Source organism: Macrobrachium rosenbergii, chromosome 48, assembly GCF_040412425.1.
Source record: "Macrobrachium rosenbergii isolate ZJJX-2024 chromosome 48, ASM4041242v1, whole genome shotgun sequence".
NCBI classification, from domain to species: domain Eukaryota; kingdom Metazoa; phylum Arthropoda; class Malacostraca; order Decapoda; family Palaemonidae; genus Macrobrachium; species Macrobrachium rosenbergii.
Genome location: NC_089788.1, coordinates 48565353 through 48581323, shown reverse-complemented (window position 1 = coordinate 48581323; position 15971 = coordinate 48565353). Strand labels below are relative to the sequence as shown.

At 42.5% G+C, this 15971-nt stretch overlaps 1 protein-coding gene across 1 annotated transcript in view; it reads left to right on the top strand.

The window, feature by feature from the left end:
* LOC136831091 (probable E3 ubiquitin-protein ligase HERC1) overlaps nucleotides 1–15971 on the top strand; it is an 801341-nt gene that overhangs the window by 547889 nt on the left and 237481 nt on the right. Inside the window, exons 40-42 of the mRNA XM_067091041.1 lie at nucleotides 10267–10407; nucleotides 13871–13992; nucleotides 14195–14363. Of these exons, the coding sequence (XP_066947142.1) occupies nucleotides 10267–10407; nucleotides 13871–13992; nucleotides 14195–14363 (432 nt within the window). The remainder of the gene's footprint in view (nucleotides 1–10266; nucleotides 10408–13870; nucleotides 13993–14194; nucleotides 14364–15971) is intronic.

The following is a 15971-nucleotide window of genomic DNA, read 5'->3' as shown; positions in this document are numbered from 1 at the left end:
AACACAATCATAACATGTCAGATTACAGTTTCCACTCAACAGGGACAAGATACATCAATATGAGGAGCAAGGCAGTGAGGCATGATCAACCAGGAGGATAAGCAGAGAAGCAAATGAGGCAGGCGGGGGGGGAAAGGGGAGGATAAGGATATGATTAGTTAAGGTGGGGAGATGACACTTCCCACAGCTATTGTAGAAAATTTCAGGGCTTGAGCGATTTTAAATAGTGGCGTTTAAACACTAGAGGTGATTTCCAACCCGTGTATTTAGAGAGTTCTGAGAAGTCCATATTATGAAAGTAATTAATGGAAGTAGCAACTGCTCGAATATCATGAACCTTAGGAACTGAATCTGGGTTGGCCTGTTTAATAAAATACAAAATCTGTTGTCTTATAGCATTCAGTGAAAGAGTACCACCTTTCTCCCTGATAAAAAGAGGACCCGACTTACTCTGTGGAGTTCTTAAAAGGTAAGATTTAAGTGTATATACTGGACATAAAGACTGGTCTTGTGGAAGGGCACCACCTTCCAAGGAGACCACCTGTCTTGTGGGTCTTCATTTTTGGCTAAGAATCTAGGGTCAGGGAAAGGAGGACCTCTCCGGACGGGAGGAAGTTCACAAAATCATCACCTCTAGTGAGAGCCGATAGCTCTGAGATTCTGGCACCTGAAGCCAAGCTAATCAGAAATAAAGTCTTCCTTAACAGATCCTGATAAGAGCATTGAAAGTTGTTCATCTCTGATGCTAACTTAAGGACGTCATTGAGAAACCACGTAACCGAATGTGGGCGTGATACGGGTCTCAGACGAGCGCATGCTCTGGGGATAGATGAAAAATAGGAATCTGTAAGGTCAATTTTAAAGCTGTATAGAAATACTGTCTTCAGGGCTGACTTGGCTGTGGTAAAAGTGGCCGGAGCAAGGCCTTTCTCAAACAGTGACCTAAAGAAGGAAACTCCTAAATTAGTCGTCATGATTTTGGCTTCAGATGCTTTCAGGAAGGAGGCTAATTTTTTTACTGCTGAGTCATACTGTCTAAGAGTAGAATCTCTTTTATCTGATTCTAGAAACAGTGTTAACAGAGTCAATGTTTGCTCCTTTTTGGGCTGCGAATTTTATAAAGTCCATAAAACTAGGGCATTCTGAATTCTTGAGGAAGCTGACACAGTCTTGGTTTGTACTGTCTGGGTCAGTATGGGCTTGGGAATCTGAAGACTCCGCAATCCCAGTTCCTGAAGAAGAGGGAACCAATTGCTCTTCGGCCAATAGGGGGCTACTAGGGCTGGTTGACCTTTGAATGTCCTGAGTTTGTGTAATACTTTCAGCAGTAAATTTATTGGAGGGAACAGATAAATTTTCTCCCAATTGTTCCAATCTACTGACATTGCGTCCGTGGCGTACGCCTGAGGGTCCAGGTTCGGGGCCACATAACAGGGGAGCTTGAAGTTGCTCTCCGTCGCGAACAGATCCACTTGGAGACCCGGAACCTGGCGGCAAATCCATTTGAAGGACTCCCCGTCCAGGGACCACTCCGTCTCCAACGGAGTAGCCCTGGACAGGGAATCTGCCACCACGTTCCGTACCCCCGCTAGGTGGGTGGCTGACAGGTGCCAGCCGTGCTTGTTCGCCAGGGAGAAGATAGCAACCATTACTTGGTTTACTCGACCTGATTTGGAGCCGCCCCTGTTGATGCAATGAACTACCACTGCGCTGTCCAATACCAGCCTGATATGAATCCGGTTGGGGGGGCGGATTTTCTTTAGAGTTAGAAAAACCGCCATAGCTTCCAGGGTGTTTATATGGAACTGCTGAAACATAGTGGACCACGTTCCTTGTACTTTTTGTTTTGGTGAATATCCCCCAGCCGCTTAGGGAAGCGTCCAGTGTGAACAACTAGTGCCGGAGGGGGAAATTGAAGCCGAACTGACTTGGACAGGCCTCTGACTGTGGCCCAAGGCCGCAGTCTTGTTTTTAAGATTCGAGGAATAGAGGAGACCTTGTCTCTGAGCTTGACATTGGCTCGACTCCGCCACACACTGTTTATGTCTTTTAGTTTCGCTTTTAAGAGTAGGTCCGTCACTGAGGCAAATTGAAGAGATCCAAGGACTCTTTCTTGGGATTGGCGGGATGCTGATTGATTTTTGAGAAATTTTCTGGTGAGAGATGCTATCTCTTTCCTCTTGGGAGGCGGGAGAGATAACGTGTGAGAGGACAGATCCCACTGGAGACCCAGCCACTGAAACCGGGACTCGGAGTCAGGCGGGACTTCTCTCTGTTCAGCTGAAAACCCTAACGACTCCAGGAAGTTGATGACCATGGACGTAGCCTTCTGACACTCCAGAACTGTTGGTGCCCAAATTATCCAATCGTCTAGGTACGCTGCTAGGGATATCCTCGGGACCGGAGTTGTTGAACTACCGTGTCCGCCAGCTTGGTGAATACCCTGGGCGCAATGTTTAGACCGAAGGGCATGACCCTGAAGGAGTAGGCTTGATTCCCGAGTCGGAAACCGAGGAACTGAGAGAAGTTTCAGCGCAACCGGGACGTGATAATAAGCGTCTGAAAGATCGATAGAGGTGGTGACGGCTCCACGCGAAGTAGAGTCCGTACCTGAGCTACCGTAAGCATGCGAAATTTGTCGCATTTATGTAGAGATTTAGACGCGACAGATCCAGGATCACTCTTTGCTGGTCGGAGTCTTTTTGGGAACAGTGAATAACCTGCCTTGAAACTTTAGGTGCCTTACTTTCTTTATTGCTTGTTTGTTGAGCAATTCTGCAACGTAATCCTGTAGGATTGATGAGGGTGGCTGGTAAAACCTGGTCAGAGGAGGAGGGTCCTTGATCCAGCTCCATCCTAGACCCCTTGGACACAATGCTGTGTGCCCAAGGGCTGAAGGTCCATTGGTCCCTGAACCAATACAGGCGACCACCTACCTGTGTTCTCTCAGTGGGAGGGAGCGGGTTTGTTCCCTCTACCACGTCCAGGTTTTCCTCTTGGGGTGGTGTTGGCTTTTCCTCTATGAGGGGCCCTGCCTCTTCCCCCCCTTGCGATCCTATTAAGGCCGTGAAAGTATCCACGGCCCTCATAGGTGGGGTTGTATGCTGGCGAAGCAACATACGAAGGCGCAGCAAGGGAATGAGCTGGTTGAACCAGCACATATTGTTGGGGTGAGCCTTTGAGGTGGAGGGCTGTGCCACTGCCGAGACCGGGGACGGCTTGGACTACCGCCTGATGGTGGGGCCTCTTATGCCTCCTGAAACGTTTGCCTCCTCTCGCCTGGGGGCCGCCAGATTCTGGGGTCTTGCGCTTGTAGGCAGAAATGCCCCAGCGAGAGCGCAGACTCTGGTTGGCCCTTGTAGCCTCAGCCATAACATTCGTAACCTCTTCTTCTGGGAAGAGGTTAGGCCCCCAGATCGAGCTCTTTACGAGCTTGTTAGGCTCGTGACGGATAGTGGCATCGACGAAAATGAATTTTCTGCATTCCAGTCTGGCCATGATGAATTCGAAAAGGTCAGACTGAAAGCCAGCTAGCAGGGACTTAGCCAAGACTTGAAAAAATGGCTCGTCCGCGCAGGAGACGGCAGTGGCTTCCGTAAGGCAGACGGAGTTCAGGGACCGGGCTAGCTTAGTCCTGGCATCAAACTCCGCCTTTAGCAAAGATTCCGGCAGCTTGGGGAGCTGCTCACTGAACTGTGAGGAAGCACAAAGGGGTCCAACTTCCCAACAGTGAAAGTGGACGGAGCATCCGTCCAGAACTCGTCACCTCCCGGGAACACCAGGGAAGTGGAGTCTGTTTCCCTCAGCTGCGGTAATGGGCTACCTTCGAAGCACGCTCGGGCCGTAGCCAGAGCGACTTTGTTCAAACAGGGGGTGGGTAAGTTGTCTCCCAAGGTGAACATGGTGAAGTTGCCCTTGAAAGGTGTCAACTTTGTATTATCTGCCTGCCACTCCGTCAGAGTGTGCAGGAGAGCCGACTGAGCTTGGTCCCTAGGGACGATCACAGTCTCCCTAGGAACCTTATCTGATCATACCCATGCTTCCTCTGTTAGCCTCACAAAGCCTGGGTAGGGGGGCAAGAGATCGGCGGGGAAAAACTCTAATTCCTCCAACCGTCTCGTGCCAAGACCTTCGACTGTTAGTTTGCCATCATGTTGGATGGCCCGGAGGGCGAAACGCCAAGGGTTCCCGACATCGAAAGGCGGGAGGTCCGCTGTGTCGGGGATGACGTACTGGGGTTCGGCTGCGGGTGGGCGAGCCATTCCCGCCAGTATATTGTCATGACTGGCCAACTTTTCCGAGATCTTTGTAAATTTGGTGTCAATATCCTCCGTGAAACGTTTGAATAGCTGGTTCGCGAAGGCCTCCGCGTCAAAGGCAGGCTGGCGAGGAGGGCTTGGTTTTGCTGCCCTCTTACTCGCGCCTTTGCCGGAGGAACCAGACTTGCTCCCGGAGGCCACAGGTGCTGAGACCTTAGCCTTCGACGGGGGGAAAGGCAATGCTTTCTTGGAAGACAAGGACTTATAGCCCTTCGCCTTCCATGAAGTCTTCAACTTCAACTTGGGAATAGCTGATGGAGCCCTATCACCCAAGGAGGAAGACTTCACAAAACCTGCAAAAGAAGAAACTGAAGAAACTGGGGAGTCAAAAAGGGGGCCCGCCCCAACAACCTCACCTACCTCACTACTTACCATCTGGTCCTGTTCAGTGTTCATAGGTTCCAGGTCTAAATCTAAAGCGGCGGCGTCCTCCGAAACTTCAGCATAGAGAATATCCACTTGGGGTGGCTGGGTCGCATCCCGGATCTGCTGGATGATGGGGTGGCAAGATCTTCTGGCACTGCGGCCGCCACCCGTGCGCGCGGGGTAAAGCAGGTTCCTCAACGGCGTTGAGGACATAGGGCTTCCCGACGGAACGTTCCTACCAAACCCAGCCACCCAAGCCCGGAGGGATTCCAAGGCAGACTTCTTGGAGGACTCGTCCGCCTGTAAGAAAACCAGCAATTAGCCAAGAACGAAAGAACAGTCCGGGAACCATGTAAACAATATTCAATATGAGGAGCGTAAAACGGAGGAAGACTGTCACTTACCGACTCATCCTGGACGGTTGCGCACAAGGCGAAGCAAACCTCACAACCATCAGGGTGCCAGACTACAAGGTCGTCGAGCGGACCGCACAACCAGCGTGGGTCCGGCACACTACGTGACCCGTAAGGTTGTTGTAGTGGCGGTGCACCCGGCTCCTCACAGCGAACAGTCTGTAAGTGTAACAAGTACATGAACCTACCACTCTAAGCAATCTAAAGCCGGCAAGGCCGGGAATTTCGACTACAACCGGAATACTCCGGTGGAGAAGAAATCCCTTATCGTAAACTAGGCCAATAAGCTCTAAAATGCACAGAGTGGAAGGTAAAAAACTTCCAGACCCCGGAATACTCCGGGGAATGAAAGGTATGAGACAACAAGAACTCACCGCAAGGGTTGCCAGTAAAAATAACGGCGGAACCCCCGGGTGTAGAACCGGACTCACGTATATATAAAAATGAGGTGTGTACTCCGTTGGATAAACACACTTATCAAATTTGTATATTCATAAACAATAACAATAAACAAGTGATGGTACAAAGGGCAAATTACTCCGGAGACCGGAGGGATCAGCTCCCCTTATATAATATATGAATCTCTTCCTCTCTTATTTCCCCGCCAGAGAAACAAGGTGGGCAAGATGCTCGTATATACATAACATAAGCCGGAGCAAGTATAATAACCCAACCAAGTAACCCAACGGGGAGAAAAGAAGTGTGGGATAGAGTGTTCGAACACGTTCGAGCTACGAGTAAACGAACCACCAATACCAGCACAGCGATGCTAGAGACTGTATGGGAGGGAGCGAATCCCTCTACCAAATGGAGGAGTCCCTGAACTCGGAGAAAACGCCATCTAGCGTCACCCGCACGAGTACAGCAAGGCTGGAGAGGGAGGAGGGGTGGGGGGTGGGTGGAGTAGGGGAGAGTGGTAGGCTACGAAAATGAGAACAGGAGACGGGGAAATATATCACCCGCTCAACTGCACACATACACCACTCCAAGAATAATGAAACTTAGGAGGGTGGCCTACTACTCGGGGAGGGAAGCAACCGAGCCACAATGCCCGACTCCTGACTAGTCGAAGCCTAATAGGGACCTAACCTAGTATAGGCTAGGAAAACGGAAGGAGTGTGGAAGGGAGGAGGAAGCAAACAGGGAGAGAAATTTTGTGCCGAGAACCAACCGGGACCGAGAAGAGGGGGCAAGAAGGCGACTAGCCTAGAGGAGACACATCCAAAGAACTCTATTCCCCCCAAAGGAAGGAAGAGAACTAAGGGGCTCACTCTGCCCACCAAAAAACGACCCTGGAGGAAACAGCAACCAAAACTCCCTCAACCTGATGGATCTCCACGCCAAGGGCAAGGGGATGGAAGCAAAACAAGCCTACTCCACTAAATAACCATCACACATAAACATGGAAACAAAATGTGCTCAACAGGGTGCGTAGCCTACCTCGGGGAAGCGGTTAGATCTGAGGCTGCCGCCACCTCGAGGAGGTAAACAATGAATAAAATAAAAAGAGAGCACCATCGCCAAGAATAAAACAATTAGCCTAATACAGACTAAGAATAACAAGGAACCCAACCTGGGGGACCTGGACGGGGCATCACCCTCACAAAGGCCGACAGGCCAATAATATGTAAAACTCGAAAAGGGGGGGCCACCGCAGGAACCCGCCAGGAGGAGAACCATGGGGCAAAAATAACATCTATAACGACAAGGAGACAACCCCAACAGAAAAGAACTGATGGGGTCGCCTGCATGATCGACATGGCTGGCGGAGGGACGCCGTGGCGTCATAATAAGATCTCAATATTTGTGAAAAGATGAGACCATAACAGCCAAAATATAGAACAAAACCCCTCAATAAGATGGTACTTAACTTGGAGATGGTAAAGCTGCTCGATGACATGGCGATAGATGAAAATAAATCCAAAAAGGCACGAGCACACAAAAGGAAATGGTAGCAATCATGTGCTAGAAAATGGAATGAGGTAGGTGGCGCTGGTGTCGCCGAGCTGGCGGGTGTTTGGGTGTAGGGGCTGTAACGGCTCACCGCTCTCTTCTGGGGGTTTTGATAGGGAGAAATCTTTCGAGTAAGACTCCGTGGTAGTGATCTTTCACTCACCCTTCGTTATACCGACGTCTTCCCTGGAGAAGACGCTCAATCTGGGGGTAGTAACCCCAGCTTTCCTGAAAGCTCTCTTTTCTCTGGTATATCTAGCATTTTATACCTAGAAATTCGTGCTACAATGAATTTCACCGGCTGACACGGGACTGGACTCAGAAAATCATAAGCGTCACAACACGAATCAAAACAAGTTGTAGCAAGTTCTCCGACACCAATGATTGAGTTTGTGTTCGTCTGTACCATGTGCACATGATTGCTGTTACCTTTCGGGTTTTAAAAATACAAAATTAGAAAATACAGTAAAAATGTACGTGAGAAAAAATACAAAATTAGAAAATACAGTAAAAATGTACGTGAGAATAGCATTCACCTCAAGACATGTAAATGTGCTTAGTTTCAAATTCCATTTAATGTTTCTTTTTTCCTTATTAACCAACTTGTACTGATTTACAGGGTATTTTAAAGGTAGGATGAGGTGGTTAACTGTTGGGGTAGGTATATTCTAACCTAAACACTGTGTAATCAGGTAAAATCACTACTCTGGCTCCCTGCAGGTCCCAGTGATACCAGATTAGTGATGGTCGACCTACCTGTATATCATTACTGTCCTTCCCCAGCTGATATGGCGCTCATGGAAGGCTTATCTACTCTTCCAGCTCCACCATATCAACTTGATTACTTTATGGAGCCTTTGATTTCATTTTTCATTTTTGTTTGAAACTCTATGGAGGAAGTGTCAATAGTGTGCCTTGTACAGCACACTATAAAATGTAGTAAAATTTCCTCAGCTTCCATTTAGCCCCTACTGCATTGCTTCCTGCCCTTTTTGTTGTGGCTGCTCCCTCTAGTCTGTTCTGACTTAGTTGTCCAACTTCATTTGCTATACTGTACCGCAATTCAGTGTCATCTCTTATGATAATAATATCTATTATTATGAACTTTTGTATTAGTACACAGTCCACGTTGTTAAATTTACTGTTCTTCTCAATGTTGACTTTTTTAAACTATATTTTATAATGAGTACCTTTTGTTTTTATTTCATATGGTGGCATTAAAATGAAACTGAGCACTGTGCCTCATTTCAGTGAAAAGAAATGTAAGGTTTGTTGTTCAAGTATCTGAGGCCTCAGGACAAAGTACCTTGATTTTCAGTGTAATGTTTCCAAGTATGATCTGATTTTTCTTTCTTTGACTCCATTTCTCGAACTAAATTTAAGTTGGTTTCTTATTTCATAGTGAAATTAACTACTTTATTCTATTGGGCATTATTACTTGTATTATTAAGTAGTTCAATGAGACCATTGAGTCAAAATACCTTCGGAAACTCATAGAGGGCTGGCCTTAATATGTTGGTGAGGTTATTAAATATGTGCAGGGTATGACCACTTACTGTAAAGGAGGGTGTCTTTTATGCTATGCAGTCAGAGAAATCAGGAATATTATTGTCATGAATTATTTTGTTAAAAAAATTTTAGCTAATTTTAAGTTAATATTATGTTTGGAGTTACTTTAACCCCAATACTGTTGCAGTGCCCATCTGGGATTGTTCCTTAGAAAAAAAATGTGCTCAACATATCTCTCAACACCAAGACATCGTGTGCTATCTCTGGTGGCTTCATTGCTAAGTACAGAGATTAGCTTGACTCTGGTACTGTTAAATCTCATGGCAGGTTAGCTGATTAGGGATCCTCCACATACATTGGGCCTGTGCTGGATTTAGTTGCAACACAAGTTTCTGGTACAGCCTCAGCCAATGCCTGTGAATTGTTTGACATCTCTTGACTGTTGTGTCATGACAACAGGTATTTCAGTAAGTCAGTTTACTGCATTGCTGTTACCATAGTAAGAAGCACTTTGATTAAAGTCTTGTGTCTAATAAGAAATAATATTAAATTTTACATAGGTATTTTTAAAAATTAATTCTAACCTCAATATATCCAGAAGAGGTTGAATCAGGAATCATTGCAGGTTTTGTTTAGCTGTTAGGCATATGCAGTACTAAATTCCCTCCTAGCTTATATCTTATGCACTTCATGGCTTAATGCTCCTATGATTCAAGTCCCTTAATGTTTGTTTGATTCAAGTGCTCATCAGATTTAATGGGTCCTCCCACTGGTTGGTGTCCTCCATATCCATTTCTACTACTCTATGATTGTTTATCTCCTCTTCTCATTACATGTTCAGACTATGTTATTCTCTGAGGCCTCAGCACATTTTGCCAAAAATATTTTGATGATCTTCATAAAACTGATTGCAGGAGACAATTAACCCTAATCATAGGGGATTTTAAGTTAACATCTACCATTCTTTCTTGTAAGCTAATGAAGGAAAATTGTTAATTAACCCTAAAGACAAAGCAAAACTATTTTGTAAGGCTAATGAGGCAAAACTTTCTTGTCCTGATGTTCCTTCAGTTAATAATAATCATCCTGATCCATTCTAATATACTTAGCATCTTTGTTAGTAAAATCTTTAAGAATTCCTAATGTATATGTATGTTGGGATGATCAAACGTATGTTATTACTTCTCTGTTATCCTTGTAATTTCCATTATTTTTTGTCTTTGTGTTCATAGGTCTGCATTGTGTTCATTGTGTTGTAGTTTTAGAGATCGTGACGGTGAAGACAACTTCAAGAAGTTGATTGCTAATGGCTTTCATTTGCTGTCAGTTTTATTTTACTGAACAGAAAATTTATGATGGTCTCACAATAATGTCTGTGGTTGTGGAATGGGGAAATGTACTGCTGTATAGTATATGGTTTTCCACCTCATAATTAGATTTTTCAACTTTCTGTCAATACTGTAATATTTGTCAACTACTCATGTACATATAATTTCACTACATTTGTTTGATCAAGTTATCTTTTTATAATGATAATGACCAATTCACAACTTTCTGTTGAATATTTTTGGGAATATAAAAATTCTTTTTAACATTTTTAAGTATTCCTTTTATGTTTGTCTGTATATCTCTCTCTCCCACTTTCAGAGTTAGGATGCATGATTATATTTTACTCCAGTATATATCATAATTTTTTCTCCCCACAGCCTGGGGAACTTGCTGCCGAAGAGGGCATGGCATTACGTCTGGCGTTCCTTCAGAGTGCAAGTTTAAGGTCAATATGTGTAATCATGAATTGTCCACGGTATGCTGAAATGTTATTGGTGCCCAAGGCCGTTCAAGAGAAGGTATGTCACTTAAGGCTCATTTCTCTCCACATCTATACTCATGCCATTGCAAGACTCATTTTCTTTATGTGGCTCCATATTTGTGCCGGTTTTACCACATGAAAAGTTTGTTCTTTTTATATTTAACCTTTACTTTTGCATATTAATTTGTTATGATTGGAGTATGTGAGTATTGTGAAGGGAGCTAATGTTTTTCTCCCTTTTCGTGATCTTTGTTGTTTTACAGGAACGATTTTTTGGACCATTCTGGTACATTCCTTTTGACCCATTTGTGAGTGAGTTTCTTGGAATTTGACTTTACCATGACCAGTCTCCTCCTCTGTCTTCTTGGGAGAGGAGTATCAATGCTGACTCTTCCAGTCCATTTCATAACTCTTAAGAGATGCTGAAGGAAAAGCTCACACTGACAGATTATCAACCATCACAGTTCTTCATAGCTGGTCTGGCACACCCGAGGACTCTGGTGTCTATTCCCTAGACCCCCATGAGTGTGACCATTCTCCTGTGCAGAGTACAGGCAGTCCCCGGTTAATGACGGGGGTTCTGTCCCCGGCCGAGCACCGCTAACCGAAAATCACTGATAATAGCACTGAAAACCCTGCTTAATGGCGCCGTTAACCGGATATTGGCACTGTTAACTGGAGATCGGCATCGAAAATCCGGTTAATGGCGTTGCTAGCCAAGTGCCGCAACACTGGAACATCGTTAACTGATGCTTCCGGTAAGCGGGGACTGCCTACTGTCACAGACTGCCCATGGTCCAGTATTGTCCAGAACAGCTCCTTCTGATTTACATTAGCCAGTGGTGCCAGCTTGTCTGGCTCCTTAGCTAGTTCTAGACCTAAGGGTAGATGAGGCAGCCATTCTCATTTTCTTCTAAATCCTTGAGATTGTAATTTTGTGTCTGGGCCAGTCAGTTCAGTTTTTTAACATCAGGTGCAACAGGTCTCTAGGTGGTGTGTCTCATCATTAAATTTATCAAACAGTAGATCACCATACAAATTTGAAGAATTGAGGGTCAACCCAAACAAAGAACCATCTTCTGGCTTTGGTTACTTCCTCTGAAAATTTATAACTTTTGGATAAGAAAGAGCTGAAACTGCAAAACACCCATTCTTGCCGGTTATATGTAGCCAAGAGTTTCCCGAAGAAGCATGCCATAAAGTCTGCATATAAAGGGGTGTCAAAGGTAATAGAGGTAAGGAGGCCAGAACATGCCCAGCAATGGTTTAAGTAGATGAGGACAGATGGTGAGCATATGATGAAAATCCTTAGACTTCTAAAAACATTGTAGCCTCAAGTTTGGTAGCAAGAAGTGTGGTGCAGTCATTGACTGGTTGAATCCCTGGTGACTGTTGTGTTAGAGGAAGGTTGAATTCCAAGTCAATCAGTTTCTCTACGTCATGCATTTAAAAAAAAAGAAGCTTCTTGTATAGCCAATAATGCATGCTGTTCTCATTTTCTTGAGCTCAAACAACACAATTTGGTCCCAGGAAGAAGCATACCATGCCGTCTTGGCAACCATAAAGGGCAGCCTAGTTTTGTGAAAATTTCTTAGGTATGATAGATCAGAAGTAGTTTTCTTAGCAAGACAAAAATTTTATGTCCTGGGTGTAAACAAACTATTGGTTGGGTGACTACTCCAGGCACATCTCACAGGTAATAAGAGACAAGCATGTCTGCTTGTGACACTTGCTACACAGCAGATGTGGGTTATGGTCAGGGAAGACATAAAGGCTTAACAAGACCAGTGTGAAATACCTTGGGAAGTTTAATGAGGCACAGAGATAATACGCAACAAAAAGAAAACAAGCACAAAACGCAGTCCCAGAGCACACTACAGAGTACTGTGCAGCATTGACCAGTCACTCTGTTGTAGGCGAAGAAGATAATCAGTAATTTATTTAACACCAAAATCAAACCAAGCAAAGTAATGCTATTCAAGGGCAGCAAATAATTAAATATTGACACAAACAAATAAAAGAAACAAAAATAAAGAAAATTCTATAAAAATAAAGAGCAAACTGTATGCAAAAAAATTCCAGAGGTTCACCTTAAATAAAATGAATGTGATCATCAAGACTGGGAAGAAAGTCCAGCAAAGAGAGAGATGATTTATTTGTTTACCAAAATTTCTTGAGTTTATTAAAGCAAATGCAGTACAGTAAATAAAAATATGCTCAAACTAAGTCTTCAGTGTTAAGCTAACTGTTGGTAGCTGGTTAATGATACTTTGTAATAGATGATGCATGCAGCTGTCAGGTACCAGATTCAGAAAACACTGAATTAATTAGTACAGAATTCTGAATTCTCAGCAGGACAGAAAAAGTTTTAAGTTCTAATGAATTGGAGCACTCACAGATCTGTGAATTCAAAGAAACTGCCAAGTTATAACACTTGTAAATGAACTTTTCATCACATACTGAGTTAATCAGGTGAGGACTCAGTAAAAATGATGATCCCTATTAGGGATTAATTGATTATTGAAGCACTGAAAACTTTGCTCCTCTCAAGCATACAATCCTGGGAAAACAATACTGTTATTTTACAGCAGGTTCATAAATAAGTGAACCAGGATTCCACATTTCCCTGTAGTTCTGACTGGCAGCTGCTTCTGTGTAACAGACAAGGCTGGTGAACTTGTGATTTTGGACCACAAAATATTAGGCAAGTATATGTTTAATGGGTGTGTGATGAACCAACTAATATTTTAAATTTTATGGACTTCATATTTTTCTCTTTGCCTCTCGAGCTCTTGTTATAGTGAAGTGCAAAGAATCCGTACTCATATTCTGTGCTGCATACAGACATTTCAGTCCACCTGGTGAAATATCTCAATATCCTAGCTATGAATTGGTATGCAATCTTACCACGTTGTGGCTTAATTTCACAGAATTTCTTCCTGAACCCTTCCTCAGTCATCTCATACTTCTTTAACAATGTTTTTTTCTGAGGTATCATAATTCAAAGACTCATCAGGAGGCATACTAGAAAAAACATATAGACCCATACTTGTTTGTAATGGACTTAGACAAACAGCCCACTCACCCCTAAGCCACCCTTGGCTCTCTGCAAATGGCTTTTCATAGAAACTCTTCTTTCACAGGTATACAGCATTCAGTAAAATCACTTCAGCAGTATCATTTCCAGCACTTGGAGTGAACTTGTACAGTATAGTAATTCTACTGTAGTATATTTTGGTTGAAGGTGATTTGTTAATTTTTAGTATTTTTGCTATTTTTTTGGTAGGTGAATACAGTGTTTATATTATCTAAATGGTATGTTCTTAACTGAATTAACAATTTTTACAAGTAAGGTGAGTTCTTTAGTATTATTACAGTTCTTAGTACTGTACAGCTTATTAATGATCAAAGTACAGTATTCTTTTATAGTAAGCATTTGCTGAGCTGTTGCCCAAATATAATTGGATGTTCGTTGGATAACCTTTCTTGTTGATTTTCAGGATGGTGGAGAAAAAGGTAGTTCTGTGTCATTACTGAATGAAGAAGATGAAATTCGTACTGCTATTAGAGTTTTAGTTAAACATCTTGTTTCGGCATGTACACTCCCACAGCCACTCAAGAGGTTTGTTATACTGTTGTTATTTTTAAATGCAGTATTATGTATCTTTGTCCTATCATGTATGCACTTGTTTTAACAAAAAACTTATTTACTGTGGGTTCTTTTTTCCACATGTTTGCTGAATTTTTTAAAAAGTATGTTTTTGGTGTGTGAAAAAGTTCAGTTTGGAGTGGAATACTTCAATTTCATGATCTTCCTCTTGCAGACAAGTTAGTGTGGCTGAGATTGAACGGGCCCACTTAGTACTACACAGCATGTGTATGAGAGCTTGGGCTGAAGATAGTTTGAGCGTAGCAGACACTCAATCTCGAATATTAGCCCTTACAGATTCTCGTTTAGAAATTGTCTCCAATGATGAAAGAGGGTCTGATCAGGTCTGTGTTTTTCATTGTGTTGTAAAGAATTAAAAGGCCTCACTTTGAGTTTTAGATATTTTAAGTTGTCATTGCAGCTTTAGTCATGTTATCTTAAGTGGACTCTTACAGGTAGCCATTATGGATTTTTTTTCAAAACCTCTAAGTTTATGTACCAAATTTGTGTACTCGGTGAATTTAACCCTTAAACGCCTATTGGATATATCATACGTCGACTAAAATTGTCTGTTGGGTGCCGAGTGGACGTACCGTATGTCGACTACAAAAATTTCAACCTTCGGTCAACTTTGACTCGACCGAAATGGTCGAAAAACGCAATTGTAAGCTAAAACTCTTACATTCTAGTAATATTCAATCATGTACCTTCAGTTAGCAACAAATTGGAAGTCTGTAGCACAATATTTCGATTTATGGTGAATTTTTGAAAAAACTTTTCTTTACGGGCGTGTAACTCAGCCGAAAATTTCATAAATTCTTTTGTCATTTTGTCGTAATTTTTGCACTGTTCTATATTAGCCGTTACATAAAGTTTTATATATGAAAATGTGCGCAATTTCATGTACAATACAGCAAAATACAACCCATGGTTGTAGCTTTTATCAGTTTGGAAATATTTTCATATAAACCACGATAACTGCCAAAATTTCAACCTTTGGTCAACTTTGACTCAACCGAAATGGTAAAAAAACGCAATTTTAAGCTAAAACTCTTACGACCTAGTAATATTCAATCATCTACCTTCATTTTGCAACCAATTGGAAGTTTTAGCACAATATTTCGATTTATGGTGAATTTTTGAAAAAACTTTTCCTTACGTCCGCGCCAGAAATTCTTTTCACGTTGTTGTAATGTTTGCACTGTTTTATATTAGTCGTTACATAAAGTTTTATATATGGAAATGTGTGCAATTTCATGTAGAATACAACGGAAAATAACTCATGGTTGTAGCTTTTATCAGTTTTGAAATATTTTCATATAAATCACGATAACTGCCAAAATTTCAAGCTTTGGTCAACATTAACTCGACCGAAATGGTAAAAAAACTTAATTATAAGCTAAAGCTCTTACATTCTAGTAATATTCAATCATGCACCTTCATATTGCAACAAACTGGAAGTCTCTAGCACAATATTTTGATTTATGGTGAATTTCTGAAAACAAAATTTTTTTCCTTACATCTGCGTATGGTAACTCTGCCGAACATCTCAGAAATTCTTTCGTCATGTTATCGTAATGTTTGCATCGTTTTACATTAGTCGTTACATAAACTTTTATATATGAAAATGTGCGCAATTCCATGTACAATACAACAGAAAATAGCTCATGGTTGTAGCTTTTATCAGTTTTGAAATATTTTCACATAAATCACGATAAGTGCCAAAATTTCAACCTTCGGTCAACTTTAACTCGACCAAAATGGTCAAAAAACGCAATTGTAAGCTAAAACTCTTACATTATAGTAATATTCAATCGTTTAACTTCATTTTGCAATAAATTGGAAGTCTCTAGCACAATATTTCGATTTATGGTGAATTTAAAAAAAAAAACATTTTCCTTACGTCTGTGCAGTAACTCGGCCGAACATCTCAGAAATTCTTTCGTCTCGTT